Below are 21,407 nucleotides of genomic sequence, written 5' to 3' on the forward strand. Positions count from 1 at the left end.
AAATCTACTTTGTTCTGATGACAATCTTTATACTGTAGAGCAGGCTTATCCAACCTGCCTCCTGCAGGCTCCATGCAGCTCAGGATGCCTATTAATGTGGCCCAACACAAATTCATAAACTTACTTGAAACATTGTGTGATTTTTTTGTCGTAATTCAGTTGCATAGTTCATGAGCATGAATTTGTAGTCAAGAATGGAATGGGATAGAATAATCAAGAGTATGCTACATCTACAAATATTGGTGCATTACCTGTAATTTGCATTATAACTGCAAACAATTCAGCCAGAAGACCTGCTTGACTATTTTAAAAGACCCTCCAAAGGGGGGGGGGGGGGGGTAATTAGGATTATTATGTAAGGATTTTTTTTTTGCTTATTTATAGTGGGAAACATTACAAAAATTATGCATGACTTCTTTTTTTTTTTTGCTCATCAGTCATTGTTAGTGGTTGTATATTTTATGTGTGGCCCAAGATCATTCCTCTTTCAATGCGGCCCACAGAAACCAAAAGATTGGACACCCCTTCTGTACAGCATGAACATATACTCCATCATCCTCATCATCATCACCACCACCAACACCATCATCATCAGACTGATTTAAACCACCAAAAAGAAAATAACCATTTAATTATATCACCATTTAATTGCTATTTAATTTTTGTATTTGCTGTGTTTTAAACTGTGAACAAATGAGTAACCATGGGCAAAAAGTCAGGATATAAATAAAGTAGGTAAGTAAATAAATAAAATAAATAATTTAAATAAATCTTTCCTCGCTCATCATTAATTTTTTGAACAATAGTTCAAATATAATCACTAACATATATTAATGTACACCTCAATAGAGCTAGGAGAGTATAGCTTGCATAATATTTTAGATAACCTTTCTTTCTATTTAGGAAATAGTAGTCCATAATGTATTCATTATCTATTCCAAACTGTGGGTGCTACATCAGTACACTAGGAATGTTAATTAAATCATTCACATAAACATAACAGCACTTAAGTCAACATCTAATGTTTTTCATTTCAATTAGAATAAGCCCACAGAATCAGTGAGATAAATCAACATAAATGTAAGTTCTACTGTTGTAACAAGGTCAACTTCTGTTGGAGCTAACAGCTAGATTTAACCCATAGTTAAATAAATAAACCCATAGTTTATTAAACTAAATCCCAATGGTTACAGATAGTTTATGGCTCAACATTATTTATTTATTTATTTATTTACCATATTTATATACCGCCCCTCTCAACCCAGAGGTGACTCGAGGAGGTATATGTGCATATGTTATAATCAGCCAAAAGGAGCTGGTTTTGGGGAAGTCAGGAGATAGCAATGGGGAAGTGGAAGAGAGAGCTTTGTCCCCTTTCTGGTTCTATTGTGAAAGGAGGTCAATCAGTGAAACCATCCCTTTGTGTTGTGGCCTATACAGGAAAAAAAGAAAATACAGTAGTACTTTTTTCTACCACTAGAATCTTTCAAACTGGGTGCCAGCCATACTTAAATGCCTTTAGAAAACTGCCAGTACAAAAAACAAATTAACAAACAAACTAAAATAAATAAATGAATGAATAAATAAATAAATAAAGGCTATTACTGGTGGACAAGAATAGAGAAATCTGCTTTAACTGCTCCAACACTGCTTCCTTCTCATAAGCCCCAACTGTATGAGGGTGAATCTAATGTATCTCAGCCATGGGGTTTAACAGGGTACAAGATGACCAAACCATGCTGCAGAAACAAAAGGAAGACTCCTGGCAGGAATGGAATCCTGAAAAATCTTCCGATGATTTTGCTCTAGGCATCATGTAACAATGTGTGATGAATTCCCTACCTGTTAGGCTAGGAAAAGCTCAGAAAAGTAGGCCCAGGAAGTTCAGCAGCCATTTTAGAAGGGTGCCTGGGGCATCCATCTTAGAATCTCATTTACTGGAGGGGGCAGTGCTTAGGAGCAGCTTGGAGGGAAATGAGGGGAGTTTGTAATTGGCTGGAGCTTAACTTGAGAAAAGAAAAAAATGACTTTAAGGGTGCGTTTTAAATCCTGACAGCTCAGTTACGGCCTGTGTGTCAAAGAAGAAGGAGATTGGGTTGGGTGTAAAGGAGAGAGAGCTCAGCGACAGTGTGTGTCGGAGGAACAGAGTTAGTGAAGCCAGAAGTTGGTCAGTTAGTTAGCAGAGTTAGTTAATGAGAAGATTTTATAGCTATTGGGAAGGATAGCTGGTGAATGAATGAAGAGAGACAGATCCAAAAGGAAAGGACTGTCTGTGTGGAGTTTAGGATTACTAGGCAGAGAGGAATCCTGTCAGTAGTTTCTGGAGGGAGAGAGGAGTGTTATGTGCAACTAAGTTTTGACCTGTTTAAAGAAACCATACGCATTTATACAATATTGAAACCTCTAAGTTTAAAGCCTGTATTGTTCAAGTTTTCTCAAATAAACAACATTGTTATTTGTTCACAACTACTGCCTCAGTGTGCCTCTGTGAGAGAAGTTTCCAAGCAGTTTACAGGAGAAATCAAAGTTAAATGGTCTCTTAAGTGTTACCTCAGAGAACAAAGCCTGAGTGCAAATCCAACACATTCTAGCCTAAAGATACCTCAAGACAAGCCAAGGGCTTAACATTTCTTTTCTGATGGTAGCCACTGTTCTTTTAAAAGGGTTTTTCGGCCAGAAGACTGTTCCAGCATATTCAGCTTTTGATTTTAATCAAAGAAGCCACCTTCCATTACAAGTGGTTGGCAAGTGGTTGGGATTTGTTCACAAATAAGCCCATGAAGTAACAGTCAGCCCATGAAGTAACACAGGAATTGTTCTCAAGGCAACAACAAGGCTGAAGTCACATCATCATGTCAGACTGTATTGTTAGTGGGTGGCCTCCCCTAGTGGTCACGTGGCATGCCCTATTGCCACGCTGACAGGACAGCTCCTTCTACTCAACCCCAGACCCTGTCATGTTCCACCCTTCATTTAATAATCATTCTGCATGTTATCAGGCAAGAAAAGCTTTTGGTTAAGAAGAATTATGATTGTGAATTATGATTTTAAGTCAGAAAAGAAATATGTCTGTACTCTCAAAATTATAATCAAGTTAGCAAAATTTGTTGTTAGTGTCCCATTTAACTTGAATATCTAACGATAAAAACCTGTACCATTCCATGAAGGAATATTCAGATCTGATCTCCCAGGTTGAATTCAGTGTCTATTTTAAAAAAGAAGCAAAAAGAGTGGGCAATATTTGTAAGAAACACTTAAGAGAGCAAAGGAAAGCTCCACTTTCTAGCTTTGATAAGCCAAAAGTAATATGCACACCTTCGCACTTGCCTAGACTTTGCCAGTCAACACCCATTCTAAAATCTCCTCTTGAGGAAACCTCATTGATCAAAATTCTGTAAGAGTAAGGGGAAAGACAGTGCTGAGCTGAGCCACAGACTTCATTAAACATGCAGAACATAAACTGCTGACACAAAGCGACAGCGAATGTGCAGCACAGCAGAGGAGAAAAAAGAGTAAAGAAATAAGAAGAGGAGGGAGAAGACGGAGCAGGGAGAAAACTGCCAAATACTCCCCTACCACAGTCTGTGCCTAATTTTTCCATTTGATATATGGAGAACAATACTTTTAAGAAATCATGTGTTGAAACGGATGCACCTATTAGTTTTAGAATTTAAAATGATGTATCAGATGGATAGACTACAGTAAAAAGAGGATATGCTAGTATTGTTTCTGAAACAAATTAGGCTTTTCTACTACTAAATGTCAACACTCAAATCATAACCATCCCTTGGGCTCTTCTCCAACCCCTTTTGCACAAACCTTCATGAATGGAAGTCCAACTGTGCCTTCAAGTCAACTGCAACTTAAGATGTCCATCTACAATGTTTTTCTTGGTAAGATTTATTCAGAGGAGTTTCACCACTGCCTTCCTCTAAGGTCACCCAACAGGTTTCCACGGCTAGGAATGGCATTTGAACTTTGGACTACTGGAGTCCTACTCCGACAACTGAACCATGACATCGCAGCATTATACGTATTACCCCTTTCCAAATAGCAGGTATTGCTGAATTGGTATTATAGCCCAGAAAAAGTGATTTCTTATCAGCTTCCAGTTGCTTATTCAGAAGAAAGGCTAACACTCCTGCAGTGTACTAGCACAGTTCTTCAGTTTAGAAAATGGGTTGAATCAACAAACAAAAAGACATCACAGGAGTCCTGACTCCTCTGCCTCCAATTACGTTGCTCTCCGCACAGCGAGAATGCCAAACTGGAGACAGAGGAGAAGGAACTAGGATGCTCTCTTCTTTATGGGTTGAATCAATCAGTTTCCAAAGTATCTGAATAGGGCTAGAGGAGCAAAAATTTGCTTTCACAGCTCAGCCATAGGCATCCATCTGACATTAACCAGAGAGAACCTGGATCTAAGAATTGAACCAGAGCTGAGAAATATGCAGAAGCATATGTGAATGAGGACAGACATGTTGCTTTTCTGCAGCTTAGGCAAGATTCAAGCCCAAATAGGGAGCCCTTTGTCACTCCAGAAAGGCCCAATGGAGCCAGCTTGGAGAACACTTCACGGTTAAGAAGATATGCCAAGCCATGCTTCTGATGCTCAGGCACACTGAGACAAGAAGGTATCTGGTTCCAGCTTTGGCAGTTCCTGTCCCTGAATAGCACTGCTGCTGCAGTCTTCTTGTTCCAGCAACTGCCCCGGGCGCAGCTGAAAATGAGGCAGTAATTGGCACTAGAGAAGAGTGTTTGTCAAATAAAAATGTACACAAAACGATGCATTTGAGAAAAATTATGGCAAACTGGCAACACATTTTAATCTATCCTCATACAATTAAGCCCAGTTAAGTTCAGTGAATTTTAAACACAAACCTGAAATATTTTCTTGACTTCGGAGAGGACAGCCAAAGAGGCTCAGCTGTTACAGAATACCAATCTGCTCATGTTCCAAAATGCACAAAGACTGGAGCTGGCTTCAGATATTTCATGGAACACAGTGAGAGAAAGAAAGAAAGAGGCAACCCAAGTATGGTTGCTTACTACTCTTGCATATCTTTCAAGTTTACACAGTTGCATAGTATATGCAAGTAAAGGAACTTCCTGTTTCAGATCCCCTAATATCATCCCAAAGTAGGATATAATTCCTGCGCCAACGAAGATTGCAATCCTACGCATGTATGCTTGGCAGTAAATTCCAAGATTTGCTTCTGAATTATGCATAGGACCACTGCAAGCCTGTCTTTTGGATCATTTTCTCCCAGTTTTTAAAACTCAGACTTTGGTTTCCCAACGACATAATTGAAAACATGGGTGTCATCGGAAATTGACATATAATTAATTAATTAATTAGGTGGTTGCCTAGTAAAACAAGGGGGGGGGGAGGGTAAGAGAAGTGAAATTATTTCCATACATGAAGATAAACCTTAGTCTTATTAATTTGCAAACTCCTGAGGAATAATTTAACATATTGGAAATGTCTCTTCTCATGAGTAAAACACTACATGTGATGTCTGTATAGATCTCCCAAAATATATGGAAAAAACCAAACCTGTACAATAAGAAGCATGCATGAACAAAGTAACATTGGAAGTGTCCTTGAAACTGAGTCTGCACAACCATCTTTTAAAATACCTGTGCTTGCGCTCTCTCTCTCTCTCTCTCTCTCTCTCTCTCTCTCTCTATATATATATATATATATATATATATGCCATCATATTGGGTTCTACCAGAACATCCACAAGTGTTTGAAGAGGGAAATCACTATGGGAGGAAATCAAAATGTGCGAGGCAAGTTTAGAGGTAGTGGTTAAGTAGGAACCAAAATATATTTTTAAACTGACTATAGACCTATCGGGGAGCCAAGTGCTTTCTTACATGTACGGTTTAGCTTTTGAATTTAAAATGCTTTCAAATTCAAAGATAGTTGTACAAAACTGCCTACAGTGGAGGTTTGAATTTAATAGGCACGAAGCTGAAGGTGTGTAGCATTTTCCTCTGATCACAAGGAATGAGCACTTAGCTGTGAGAGAGATCCACAATGAATCACTGCAGGGTAGAATCAAACACATCACAGGAGCATACAAGCCTTTTTATTATTACTGTAACAGCTAAAAAACACTTTACAACTTAAAGCCCTAGAAAAATGCATTTTCAACCACGCAGCCCCTTTACACTTATCAAACTACCCGCAGTATCATACATAATAGTGCATTCACACTCCATGGGTTGAGACTAGAAAGAGAGAGTGGGAGAAGATCAACATTTCGCAGAGAAACTACTTTGAAGTGCACACAAATAATGCCAAAATAACCCTCCGAAGCTGGAACTAGGCATTACTGAATCATAAAGTTAAAATAAAGTATTTTAATAGAATTTTAACATTTGGGCTGTAGTATATTTATTATTACACTAGCCGTCCCTTGCCATGCGTTGCTGTGGCCCACATGGGGGTTCTGTGTGGGAGGTTTGGCCCAATTTTATCATTGGTGGGGTTCACAATGCTCTGTGACTGTAGGTGAATTACAAATCCCAGCAACTACAACTCCAGAATGTCAAGATTCTATTTTCCCCAAACTCTACCAGTGTTCACATTTGGGCATATTGAGTATTTGTGTAGACTTTGGTCCAGTTCTGTCATTCTTTGAGTCCACAGTGATCTCTGGATGTAGGTGAACTACAACTCCAAAACCAAAGGACACTGTCCACCAAACCCTTCCAGTATTTTCTGTTGGTAATGGGAGAACTGTGTGCAAGTTTGGTTCAATTCCATTGTTGGTTGGGGTCAGAATGCTCTTTGATTGTAGGTGAACTATAAATCCCAACAACTACACCTCCCAAATGACAAAATCAATTTTTTGAGTGAAAGACATACATTGGGTTGTTAGGTGTCTTGTGTCCAAATTTGGTGTCAATTCATCCAGTGGTTTTTGAGTTCTGTTAATATCACAAACGAACATTACATTTTTATTTATAAAGATGCCTCTGAATATTTTGACAATTTCTTTCTTGATAAAGTCCAATACATAGCTCTAAAACGTAAAAATTATTTATGAACTTACTTTTTCTGACATTTATCACATTGCCTTCTCCTCAATAAAATTCGCATTGTTCTTTTGAGAGATGAAATTATTTGAAATGTTTCATTAACCTGTATGTGGTTCTTTGTGTGGCCACCTATGAATTCACACCAATGGATTGTCTATGTCTGGGCAGTACATTATTTGGAGCCTTCTGAAACTAGTTCATATGTGTTTGGTAGTACTCCCCCTTCCACTTTGTACCATATTGGCATGCTCCCGCCAGAGACACTGTAGCAGCAGTTAAGCTCCAGGGACACTGTAGCAGCAACCAAGGAGTTAAGGACAGGGAAGACATGATGGGAGGGTGATGGGCAGGGTTGTGTGGACTTAAAGATACCCACTCAAAGCACCACAGTTATTTGTAAGCAACCTGTTCTTCCCTGTGGTCTCTGTAACTCAAACAAATAGGAGACCAGCAAGTTATTAACCACAGAAGGAGAAAGTATCATGCACGGAGAGGAAAGTATCACACCCTCCAAAGTGAGGTATCTGCTTGAGAAGTAATGTCCAGTGAGAGATGAAGATTGAAGGTTGGGACCACATAGCAATCCTATAGATGTCACACCCCACAGAAAATCCTCCAACACTACTATTGCCCTGGCAGCATGATTTCTCCAATTAATTTTGCTACAGAAATGAACTCCAGAGTCATAGCTCAATGTCCAAGCCAGAACACCACAAGGCAACCCCCGCCCCCGAACAAACCTTGCCAAGAAAAAGCCATTGTACATTTGCAATAGAAATGCCATAAGTCAAAAATTACCTGAAATCATACAACAATTCATTCTTTATGAGAATTAGCTACTGAAAGTGGGGGAAATGGTGGAGAAAAGCTGTTTTGCATATAATCAAATAAGCATTAATATTTCTGTAGGAGGAATCTAAAATAATCAACAAGCTTGCTCCAAACCCCTTATTAGACACTTGTCTTATTGATACCCCATCAATGAAAACATAAGGAACTGCGTACACAACTGATGGAACTGTCTTGACATTTTGTGATTCATGGCCCTGCCAGTCATGTGAAGAGGTTAAGGAGAAGCTGCCAATCTCCCATAACAATACAGTTCCCTATTGAGAAACGTTATATACTTCACTTGGAGAACACTTGAAAATCCATTCTAAAGGGATTTAAATAACATTTTTCAAATAATTGTTTTTCCCAGAAATGGATCCAAAAATGTGTTTATTTAACTCAATAAATAAAGCAATTCAGATTGTACATTAACTGTACACAATAGGAACTGCATAATGATATTTGCCAAAAGGAAAAAAGAAAGAAAGAAAGAAAGAAAGAAAGAAAGAACTCTTCTTTGGACAAATTAATATTCTTTCTTGGAAAAAAAGGTTGCATTTGAAATTATTATTTTGCAATTACTGATGTGAAGATAACCCGACAGAAGATACTAATATCCAAGAGTCATGTGGATTGCTAATTTTTGGGTTAGCATTTAATGCACTATTTTCAATTTTACCAATCCTACATCCCTGAAATTTAACCATGTATTGTTCCTACCTTAAATTCTATACGTTCACACATCAAATGTGTCCACTTAATTGTTTAATTCTCAGTGTGCAATAGGAAATGTTTGGAAAAAAATGTGCACTTTCTCACAATCATGAAGGACAAATAAGACTATCTCCTCCCCTTCTCTATCTTTTTCATTTTATTTCTCTAATACATATTTTATTATAAAAGTCTAATAGGATTTAAAAATAAATTTGTATCATTACTGTAACCTTATTTTACTGGAATGCCAACAACATTTTAGAAAGTTTTTTTATATTAGAGGCTGTTAGGCTTACATGAACAAATAAAAACTTCTGTTCATACTCCCTATCCATATTACAAACATTGCTGAAATTTTATTTACCAGGCATGATAGAGAAGAACTAGTAGCTTTTACTAATAAAGGCAGGCACAATATGATGTAACAGATTCGCTCCTAACGTGCCTGGGCCTAAATAACCTTGTCTGACGTTGGAAGCTAAGAAGGGTCAGCACTGGTAGGTACTTGGATGGGAGATAAATGAACTAGCAAAACCACTTCTGAGTATTTCTTTCTTAAGAAATCCCTGTGAAATATGTCAACAGGTTATTACAGAGACACTCACACACATAGACACACACACTCACATAAACATTAAAAGGATAAATCGGCCCTGTTCACTTACACTTCATTTGTGATTTCATAAACTAAGATTTACTAAAATGTAAAGAGTTCAACACACAGCTGTCATTTTATGACAGAAAACCAAAACCAAATAAATGAAGTAAACAAGAACAATAAATAAAAGGACACCTGCTACTAGATAAATTTATCCACATCAATTTGACTCAACAAGATGGCTTTTCATTGCACACCTCACACTTTTCAAGAAGAGGATTCAAAAGCAGTTCCATCCACAGAATTAAAAACAGAAGGATACAACAAGAGGGATGTTTGCTACTACAAATAAGTACTGCTGCTGAATGCAATTTACCTTAGAAAATGTGTTACAGTTGCTTGCTTCTGAATAAGGAAGTTCCCAGACCTATTACTTAGCTGCTTTGAGCCCCAATTTTAAGGGGAAAGCGGGATATAAATAAATATATCAAACAAACAACAACAACAACAACGCAGCAGATGAACAATTCTAAATCAAGCAATCATTTCCCAAAGCTGCTATACATGTGCTTCAACTATAATCTATCCAACAGCCCAAAACATTCACAACACAAATCAAAATGGAGTAGTAAATGATTCTGAGTATCACTGGTGTACAACACTGTCTTAAAAGATTAGACAGAAAAAATGCCCCGATAACAGGCCAGTATGACCCCCAAACTACAGTAAAATGAGAAGAGAAAATTATAGTCTTTCACACAAAAATATTCCAATGACAAATACGAGTTTTGTAAACAGTAGCAGACCATGGGTATAACATCTCATTTGATGAACCAAGCAGATGTGGAAAATCGACATAAAGTATTTTGGAAGCTTAATTCTAATTCACTGAAAGCAAATGCCCTCAGCAAAGAACCAAATCAAGTAGACTGTTCTCCAATCAACACACAAGTCAAAAAAGAAGCACAATTAAAGCCCTGGCAGACAATGCAAAAAGAATCTGCGAACCCCACTTCCTCCAAGGTGAACTGAACCAACTAAACTGGGCTCCAAAGGCCAATGGATACTCCAGCACAAACATTAGAAGAGTTGTAAGATCAAGAACAAGCCACAAGAGTAAAGACAAAGATCCACCCAGAAGAAAGGTGTTCTTGCCATACATCAAGAGCACCACTGACCACATAAGGAAGCTGATGAAGAAACACAACCTAGAAACAAACTACAGACCCACTAAGAAAATCCAACAAATGCTACGTTTAGCAAAGGACAAAATCCTCACACCCCGTATACTAAGCAGCTGTGGACAAGTCTACATAGGGACCACCAAACACAGTGCCCAAACACGAATCAAGGAACATGAAAGGCACTGCAGACTAATTCAACCTGAGACGTCATCCATAGCAGAGCACCTGATTAACCAACCTGGACACAGCATATTATTTGAGAACACAGAAATGCTGGCTAACTCTTAACAACTGCCATTTCAGACTACAAAGAGAAGCCACTGAAATCCACAAGCATGTGGACAATTTCAACAGAAAGGAGGAAACCATGAAAATGAGCAAACTCTGGCTACCAGTTTAAAAAAAACCCTCTAAAATCAGGACAGTAAATAACCCTAACACTCAAAAAACAGGGGAATTCCAGACAAGAATCAATCAAGGACAGCTAACTCCACCTAACAAAGGATTCCCCAAGGCAACAATCAGCCAGGCTTTGAAGCTGCAATTCCATTAAATGCTAATTAAGGTGGCTAATTGCAACATTCACACTTGCCTCAAGCAGACAAAGAGTTATTTCTCCCACCCTCGATATTCCACAGATATATAAACCTCACTTGTCTAGCTTCCAACAGACCCCTCAACCTCTGAGGATGTCTGCCACTGATGTGGGTGAAACGTCAGGAGAGAATGCTTCTGGGACATGGCCATACAGCCCAGAGAACTCACAGCAACTCTGTTCTGTAGTGCTCACCTGACTCTAATTTTTAATAAACCATTATAGTCAAGGACTCCAATGAACACACAAACAAAGCCTCAGTTCAGGACTACTTTTCTCTTATTGCCTACAACCTTCTCTCAATCAGAAAAAAACGCCTAGAAAAAAATGGCCTCCTCCTGACTGCAAAGCAGTATGTGTTATAAAACACTATGAAACCCTAACAGAAACTACAGTCCAAATTACACTAATATTTAATCCATGGTCAAAGGGTAGTTAATCATGGGGTTGGGACCAGCAAATTATCTAAAGAGGCCACAGGTGTCTTACAATCTCTTATTTCCCGAAGGCTTGGAAATACTGAGATACACTGTCACAACCTTGCTTTCCTCAACCTTTTCCAATTTTACTCCAGGCTTGAAAAGTCATGGTGGATCTTTGCTTCAAGATGACAAAAGCAGCAGTACTCTTTTCGGCTTTTGACAGACTCCACCGCACTTTTCTTTTGAGCCACTTATAACATGTGATGTAGTGATCTTTGGGATACAACGTAAGTATATAAAATACTATACAGTTTCATGTTATCACTACACTCTGCTGCATTGCTATATGGTGGCACTGAGTGAGACTATTTGGAGATATCAGATAAAGGGTGGGATACATATTATATATATACAGGAATATGGGTTTAGCTGTCATCAATGTTAGAAAATTACAATAAGATACAGGAAAACTTTGTTTCTCGTATTCTGAGTAACAACATTAGAATTGCATTGCAACATTATCAAATGAACCCAGAGATTACCACGGATGCAGACAGTGATTCTGAAAAAACCTCTAGTCTGGTGCTTCTGAAGCATTAAATGCTAATACATGACCAGCCTAGAGGTGGCAGATGCTATATTTTCATGTTTCATAACCTTCCTCACAAGCAGGACAGGCTCAACACAGGATGCAGCTGGTGGTTGGTTAGACCCAGTGTAAACATAACATCTGGCCCAAAATATAACTGAATGTAGGCTTCACGGGATCTGGTAAAAAGACAGTCAAATCATGGACACAGCTTCTTCACGTTCTGGTTCAGGGACTCTGAACATCATCACCCTCTGTATGTCATTAACTGAAACACAACACACTCAAGGCTGTCAGAATATAAACCCTTGCCTGTTGGATGTAATGATAAAGTTATCTGGATATGGACTGATTTGGAAACTTTAAGTGTAATATTATTATCTGCATTCTTAATATGTATAAAACAGACAGACTTTCTCACTGAAAGCTATTCTCTGATGGGCATGATACACACTAATATTATTAAAAATATAGAAACACACACACACACACACAAACCTATCATGTTTTCAAGTCTTGTCTGAGTACTTCAGATAAAAATACTGATTAATAATCAGAAATCTGTTTTCACACCTGTCTAATATTCTTGAAGTCAGCAAAGGTTATATGCAAGGTTACTGCAAAGGCATAATTTAGGAGAGGGTATATATTAAATACACTCATCAACAAATCAATCGAGGCAATACTTAAGACACTCAATCTGATAAAGGTTAATTGGCTTTAATAAAACTTGAGTATCCTTTTAAAATGTAACTGGTGTATACAGCCAGCAGATGGCAGAAACAGAGGCTGCTTTGAATAATCCTGAAATAAGGCTAAGCTAACATGGTAAGTTTTAAAATACAATGTATAATCACTCTTTCTCTTTTGTCCTAATTTGCCTTTCACAAGCATGAGCATAAAGTATCTATCAACTCACTGAACATTTATAATTTCTTTTCCAGCAACTAGTCCTTCTTAACCATTCTAACAAGGAGATGGGCAGAGGTAGTAGCACAATGGAAGAATACCCATTTTCCACATAGCAAAATGAAGGGTCAGTCCTTGGCATCACCAGGAAAGGCTTGCAAAGATCCAGCCAAGCTAGTGCCAGTCAGTACAATCTCAATCTACTGCCCTCTGAATGCTTTGGACTACTATCAGTCTCAGAAAAAGTATATAGAGATAAGTCCTATCTGGATGACATTAAGCTGTGTTCTGACCCAATATAATGATAGGAAGTATGTACGTTTGTATATGCTTCTACCCAACACAGTACTCATCTAACTAGGTGAACATATATACCCTGAGGACAAAAAAAGTGTGTGTGTGTGTGTGGGGGGGGGGGGGGAATCCCATAAAACCAGTTGTTGCATTAGTAAGCTGTTTAGTAGTGGGGTGGAAGTATCTCTTTGGCTGTGGAAAGCAAAAACTTACATCACAGCATACCTATATACCATATGGAAAGAAATCAGAAAGTGTCCATGAACATGAACAAACTGTTTTCAGCTGTGAGCAGATATATTAACCATACAACTGAACGAATGAAATGTACAATGGATGTTTGAGTACCCTGGATTCTTTGATTGTCAGAGAAAGGAAAAGAGTGTTGTGAATTGCCTAGAATTTGAAAAGCTTTGGCTCTGTTGGTGATTTCCACTTCTGATGGCTTATTCTTACTCATCTTCCTTTTTTTTTTCAGACCATCAAACACAATTCCTTACTTTCAAGTTCTATGTATTTTAGGTGTCCTATTTGTACTTCACACATGATTACATATATAAAAATGCTGTTTGTTTTGAGTGACATCATAACTCAAAATCCGCTTGACAAATTGCTGCCAAATTTGGCCACAATACACCTAACTAACCCAAGGAGTGAGCATCACTCAAAAAAATTGATTTTGTCATTTGGGAGTTGTAGCTGCTGGGATTTATAGTTAATCTACAATCAAATATCATTCTGAACTCCACCAGTGATAGAATTGAACCAAACTTGGCACACAGAACTACCATGACCAACAGAAAACACTAGAAGGGTTTGGCAACTACAACTCTAAAGCGACAAAATTAACCCCTCTGAACCCCACTAGCATGCAAATTTGAGCATATAGAGTATTTCTGCCAAATTTGGTCCAGTGAATGAAAATCCATCCTGCATATCAGATAGTTACATTACCATTCATAACAGTAACAAAATTACACTTCTGAAGTAGCAACAAAAATAATGTTATGGTTGAGGGTCACCACAACATGAGGAACTGTATTAACGGGTTGCGGTATTAGGAAGGTTGGGAAATACTGGTCTAGGGAGATTTTCTCTCTCCAAGAAGAATGATTTCAAAAGATGATACTTAGTTGTTTCAGGGGGAAGAACCTAAAAAAACTCACAAAATTATTTTTAAGCAGTTCTACATATTTTGAACAAAATTGAAAACTTCTGGAAGCAAGTCACACTGGACCTCCCCAAAAAATATATAGGACCCATGACTGTGTAAGTTCTGCACTTGATCAACTATTTGAAGCAAATATGAGAAAATATTTGTGCTAATATTTTATAATGTAAATATAAAGCCTTCTTTATTAATTTCAATATACTGTAGAGGGAGTTGCACACACATAATCTGTAAACTCTTAACACACTGCCATAATGATGACTTTGCAAATATAAGAGTGGACACTGTACCTCTTTGGGTAAAAAGAAATTCTGAGACTAGTTTGAAAATACATAAATACTCTGACTACTATGTGAGACTATGTTGGCTATCATGCTTAAGCCTGTTTACACACACTCTCAAATATAAAATAATCAGGGAATTATGGTGCTTATCCTAGTTAATACTATGGAACCATGACATTTGAAAAGCATCTCTTGTTTTTAACAATATTTTCAAGTATTACATGACAATGATGATATTGCCACTAGTACTGATGTTGTGTCATCTATGTATTTGATACTTGGCACAGAAAAACAGATCATATTGCTCTTCCAAAAGTCTTACAATCTAGAAAAACAAGAGAGCAAACTAAGTGAAAGGAAAGCAACCAATGAGAAAACAAGTACAGCATATTTGATGGCTGCAATTATAATGCCTTGGCTGAGTTGCTCTGCTAAAGCAAAAATTTGCCAAATACTTCACAGGAAAAGTAGATTTTATGAAGTAATGATGGTATATGATTAGTTTCCAAACACTACACTAATTTCTACTTAACACTATGGAAAAGGTTTCTCTCCGGGTAGGTCTTTCATCTACCTATGACTTTTCACATGCAATATGTAAAAATGCATTTCCTAGTGGGGGAATAAATTGTGCTTTTTACAAACAGTTAAGCAGAATACTTAAAATAATACTGGAGCAGTTCTCTTTATTTTTCAAAATTATTTCAAGTCAGCTTTTAGTTATCAGAAGATGAATCAAGCAACAATATTTAACATACACCATGCGTTCATATCAGTCACTCCACCACTTACATTCCTTCATAATAAGGGGAAGGCTACTAATTAAGAATTGTGGAGAAGTAGGATACCACTTGCGGAAATATCTTGGGATCAGTTCTCTTTCTTGATTACAAAGAATACAGCTAAACAAGCAATTTATCACCACTCCATACTGACTGGCAGGATAATCTGAACAGAAGTAGCTATTGTCCATTTGCTCCCTTCAAGGTGGTTTAAAACACATGAGACAGTTCACTCACAAAGAGTTCAAAATTCAGCTAAAATTTATTAATATGATTAATCTTTCAAACTGAATATTTCTACACCAGGTGAGCTATGCCTCCTTTATGTATGCCAGAAATGGGCAACTATTGCTGGGCTGGGAACTGAACAAACACTGCAATGCAGTTGGGAAGGCCTTTTTGCCTCATTCCTCATTCTTTTAGAGACCTCCTTTTCCACCATCACAGGGACCATGGAAGACAATTTGGCCAGGTTTGGCAGCACTTCCTATCTTTATAAACTTAAGCAGAGGCTGGGGCTACCTGTCCAGAGTGCTTTAATTGGGTGTTCCTCCACAGCAAGGAGTTGGGGTGGATGACCCTTGATGTCTCTTCCAATTCTATGATTTTAAGTTCTAAGCCTAAAAGAGGTCATTTTCGGGAACAGATAAAACCCTTTTCTTTTTTTGGGAACAAGATGGTTCACAGCATAAAAGACCTGGAGGGCCAAAAACCTGGAGAAACTGTCTCCGCTTTTGTCATGTACGGGCTGGTGAAAAAGATTTTTAAAAATAATTTTGAAACACTTACACTGAAAAGTAAATAACCGAACTCATTTTTGTTCCTAAAACATATTATATTTTGTATACAGATATCTTACTTAGTATGTGTTAGCCCAGTGTTCCTCAAACTCTACTTCTCCAGGTGTTTTGGACTTTAGCTCCCCAAAATCCCAGCCAGCTTACTATCTGTTAGGAATTGTGGGAGCTGAAGTCCAAAACATCTGGAGGAGCAAAGTTTGAGGAACACTGTGCTAGCCTTGTGCTTCCACGTTCAGGCCTGCTGCTCTTTCCTTTGTGGTGAGCCAGATGAAGACAAGCTGTCTCTATAGTACAGTTTTTCTTTCCTCCAAAAGATGCAAAGAGATATCTGGCACAAATATGATGGCCAAGTGGGGATTCAATTCCTGGCTCGTACCATTACACCACACTGGTACTTTGCTTATGTAGTAGGATATATGAATAATTAATTTAATAAATAAATAAAATAATCGTTTGGGCAGTCAATGTAACAAAAGTACAACCTGGTCAGGTTTTATAAATTGGAGGCTGAAGCTGGGGGAGAACAGTGAGGAGAAAGGAAGAGTCGCTGAGGGCTTGGATACTTAGGGAGCTTTCTGAGCTAAATCACTTGATCTATGAAGAGATATAGGATATAACCAGAACAACCTATGAGAGGAGTGAGAATGACAAAGAACAATAGGAGGAAAACCACTGACTCGCTTTGCATCAATCTGCTTTCACTCAGAGGCCAGATGAGCAAATTCCTCTAGGGATTTCATGTTGATTTAATTAATGAATTCCACAATAAATTGAGTGACAAAAAAAAAACAAAAAACAAAACCCAATAATCATCATCATCACCATCACCATCATCATGATAATCTTTATTTATACCCCGCCACCATCTCCCCGAAAGGGACTCAGGGCGGCTTACATGAGGTCAAGCCCAGAAATGCATTACAATTCAGTAACATAAAAAGCATAAGGCAGCATCATAATAAAATAAAACAAACATAAAATATAACAAACAATGCAAAGTAATACAATAAAAAATCAAACACAATCACAATGAGTGGGCCACATGTGCAAGATACAATGATAAAAACTCAGAATGAGATAAAAACAAAAACATATATTTGTAAAGGAGACTCATGAATGGAGTAGTAGTGACAATCCTTCATACAGTCAGGAGACAATACAATATGAGGACACCCATTATAGATGAGCATGACAAAGGAGATGTGACACTGTAATGTAGGTGATTCAAATTAGGATTATACTGAATGCCAGAAAAAGGGCCACCTTTCTACTTAGTTATTTTGCTGTTGTTTTGTCAAAACTAGAAAACGATGGCTGATCATTGTGGAACAATCAGAGGTGATCAGTGCAGAGCAGCTTCATGTACAAGGTTTGTGCAGAGCGCAAGTGAAATGGCCCATACGTTTATATGCAATCACAAGGAGAACAGCCCAAGAGAAGAAATCTAGGGGATGCCATCACTTTCAGAAGGCGGACTGCCATCACGTAAGGAAATTCTCTTGGGTCTGGCTTTCTCTGCTAACACTGTAACCATTAGTTTGCAGACTACAGCAGATTGATCTTTGGGTGTGTTACATTACATACCGTTTAAGAAAACAAATAGTTTACACAAACAACTTTGCATACAATGGAAGAAAGTACTGACTTTCTTTTGTAAAGTAATTTGAATACTCCATACAAGCTTTTAGTACAAATATTAAAGTTGCATGGAAGGAAACAGTAGAAAATTTGAAGTGATTCATAGTATTGTCATAATTTAGGAAGCATGGAGCTGCAATCTGTGCAAAGTTAATGCTAAATCCAATTTATGTGTGTGGCATTGGTGCTTGCCCATGCAAGCAATTCACACGTGCTTCTTTCCTTTCAAAAGCACTTACCATGTGCATTGGCTCATTTGCGTGCAATGTCAGCTTGCCAGTAGTATGCCCTCCTGGGTCAATGAATTACTAATACTAAACATAGATGTGTTGATGCATGTGCTAAGTGCATTTAGATGTGATGGAACACAAGTGATACAGTAAGCACTTTAGCCATGGCTAGAGTCACATATAAATTAGTCCTAACACCATTGCCAACTTGCAACTTTAACCATAAAACAGTAGCCTGGCCTTTTCCAGAATGGGTCAGGCAATGAGAGCTATTGGCTACAATAATCTTCAGTAATACTTCTGTTTACTCAGCTAGCATGAAGGATTATGGAGATGAGTTCGTAAGAGTTGACCCTCCAGGTTTATTAAATATTCAGTGAATGTTCTGTATGCATGCTGCGTATTAAATAAACACTAGAAAATGTTACAGAATACCATATGTTAAATACTTCAAATAACACTGGAGCAGCTCTATTTCTTTTTAATAATTTATTTTAAATCAGTTTATCAGGTATCACAACACCACACAGGGAACAATAGTAAATCATGCTGTCATAAATATTTAGTAACTTTTAAAGTGTTAATTTGGATTTTTCACAGAGTTACCAGAATTAATTTTGTGCATGGCTTTTCCTTTAGAATTTTAAGGTTTCTTCCTATCCTACTGCTCGTTCTACCTTAGTGATTATGCCACTGCTATGCTTTTCAGAAATATCATACCATATGGATATTCAACAGCAGGAAACTCATGGCTTAGCCTCATGTTCTCAAATTCCTACTCCCCTCCCATTCACCATTCTCTCTTGCTGTATAGCCTACACACAATCTGCTTGCATGGGATCATCTGCCACTACATACGCGTAAGAATGAGATCAATACCATAATGTTCATTAGCAATAGTTTCACAAATAAATTAAATCAATGTCTGTCAGAATATGTCTAGAGCCATTGTAGGAACTCTAGAACAGCCTAATATTTAGTACAATCCAAAATGACAATTAGAAAACTGCCCAGCCATCAACCACTTTACAAACTAAAATTACTACTAGTATAGAAATTTAATGGTACAAATGGTACAAATTAGAAGACTCTAAACCAGTATTAAAATTTGTTCTTGAATCTGTTTATTTGTACCACAAAGTTGCTATTTTCAGTTTTTGGTAAACTTTCGAATTTTCCAACTTCTTACCAAAAAACCTTATCATTTGGAAGCTATAATGGGAATTAACAGCAAACTATATAACTATAATATTTAGATTATTAAACTTAAGATATTATTGATCTCAACTTTGCTAAGTTTAGTGATACCAAGTTTTTTTGTATAAGAGTTTAATACTACAAAACCACAAATAAAATCAACCATCCTAAATCAATGGCACCTAGAAAAATAAAACTTCATCATCTACAGACCTTGAGTCCAAATGAAGTATCTTCAGAGGCCAAGACTTCAACCTGAAATTATAAGGAGAAATAACATTTCAAATGTCATCGGTTAAGAATGTCTGACCACAGCCCCCGAATCCATAAACATACACTAGAATAGAAATATAATTCTACAATCTAAGAGTTAAGATATAGAATAGGCAGTGAATGAAACATACTATCAGCAGAAGAGTCAATAGACTGCATTTGGGAGAAGTCAACTGGGTGTGTTCTTACACCATGTTAATATGCAGTTGAAAATAATGCAATACATCCCCCCCCCCCCCGCAAAAGGGTGAGCTGTACATACTCTAGAACAGGGGTCCTCAAATTAAGGCCCAAGGGCTGGATGCAGCCCTCGAAGTTCATTTACCCAGACCTCGCTCAGAGTCAACCTAAGTTTGAAATGACTTGAAAGCACACAACAACAAGAACAAGAACAACAATCAGCCAAAAGCAGGCCCACACTTCCCATTGAAAAACTAATAAGTTTATATTTGTTAAAATTGTTCTTCATTTTGATTATTGTATTGTTTTAAGTGTTTTTTGCACTATAAATAAGATACGTGCAGTGTGCATAGGAATTCATTAATGCTTTTTTCAAATTATAATCCAGCCCTCCAACATGTTTGAGGGACTGTGACCTGGCCCTCTGTTTAAAAAAGGTTGAGGCCCCCTGCTCTAGAAGATGATATGCGTGATCTTAGCATATCAGAAACATGGAAAGTTTTCTGGAGATTGTATCATGCACCTGAGAGATTGCCAACATTAACGATCTAAAAACATTAAAAATGATGAAATGGAAAAAAATGCATGCACATGTGAATATCTGTCACTGAGATATCCAGAAATTGGCTTTAAATTTATTAACTGAAATGATAAACCAAGCAAAACCTTTATTTTGGGGAAAAGTTCTGATTTGGCCTTCCTATGACTATATGATGAGACCTCTTTGCCTCGCAGACAAAAAAATTCTGGTTACTTCAACTGTAAAGTGTATTTTTTCGTTAGTATGTCTTGTTCATTTGGGTTGCGCTTTCTTGACAATAGCTTGTCTTGGAAAGAAGAGAGCCAAGGTATCATTTGGGAAACAACTGCTCTAACACAATTATGACGTAAGCTTATCCCAGTCATTTGGATTCTGGAAGGAGCTCGTCTCTCAACAGAGAATACTCTGTAGATTTATTTAGAAAACCTTTACAAGAAATATAGGAACAATATTTGATACTCCTTTGCCAGAAATCTATAGCAGCAACATATGCAAAACTAAAATGATCAAGGGTCTAGAAAACAAGCCCTATGAGGAGCGGCTTAAGAAGCTGGCATGTTGTGATGATTGTTATGATGCTGGCATCTAATTGTTGCCTTTACTGTGTAAGCCGCCCTGGGTCCCCTTCGGGGTGAGAAGGGCGGGGTACAAGAACCCCAAATACATGTTTAGCCTGAAGAAGAGAAGGCTGAGAAGATATATGATAGCCATGTATAAATATGTGAGTGGAAGTCACAGGGCGGAGGGAGCAAGCTTGTTTTCTGTTTCCCTGGAGACTAGGACACGGAACAATGGCTTCAAACTACAAGAAAGGAGATTCCACCTGAACATAATGAAGAACTTCCTGACTGGGAGAGCCGTTCAGCAGTGGAACTCTCTGCCCCGGAGTGTGGTGGAGGCTCCTTCTTTGGAAGCTTTTAAACAGAGGCTGGATGGCCATCTGTCAGGCGTGCTTTGAATGCAATATTCCTGCTTCTTGGCAGGGGGTTGGACTGGATGGCCCATGAGGTCTCTTCCAACTCTATGATTCTATGATAAATAATGTTGTTTGATCCAATGGGAAAGAGGTCTGTTCAGCTTCGGATTAGGATGCAAGGTAGATGTTTCCATTCTTCCATCAGT

General features: G+C 37.8%; 1 protein-coding gene across 8 annotated transcripts in view; it reads right to left on the minus strand.

Annotated features, from left to right (window-relative positions):
- ARID1B (AT-rich interaction domain 1B) overlaps nucleotides 1-21,407 on the minus strand; it is a 387,469-nt gene that overhangs the window by 161,761 nt on the left and 204,301 nt on the right. For all 8 annotated transcript variants that reach the window (XM_060753632.2, XM_060753630.2, XM_060753628.2 and 5 more), the window contains exon 5: nucleotides 19,505-19,546. In XM_060753632.2, the coding sequence (XP_060609615.2) occupies nucleotides 19,505-19,546 (42 nt within the window). The remainder of the gene's footprint in view (nucleotides 1-19,504; nucleotides 19,547-21,407) is intronic.

The sequence above is a fragment of the Anolis sagrei genome, chromosome 1 (assembly GCF_037176765.1).
Source record: "Anolis sagrei isolate rAnoSag1 chromosome 1, rAnoSag1.mat, whole genome shotgun sequence".
Lineage (NCBI taxonomy): Eukaryota > Metazoa > Chordata > Lepidosauria > Squamata > Dactyloidae > Anolis > Anolis sagrei.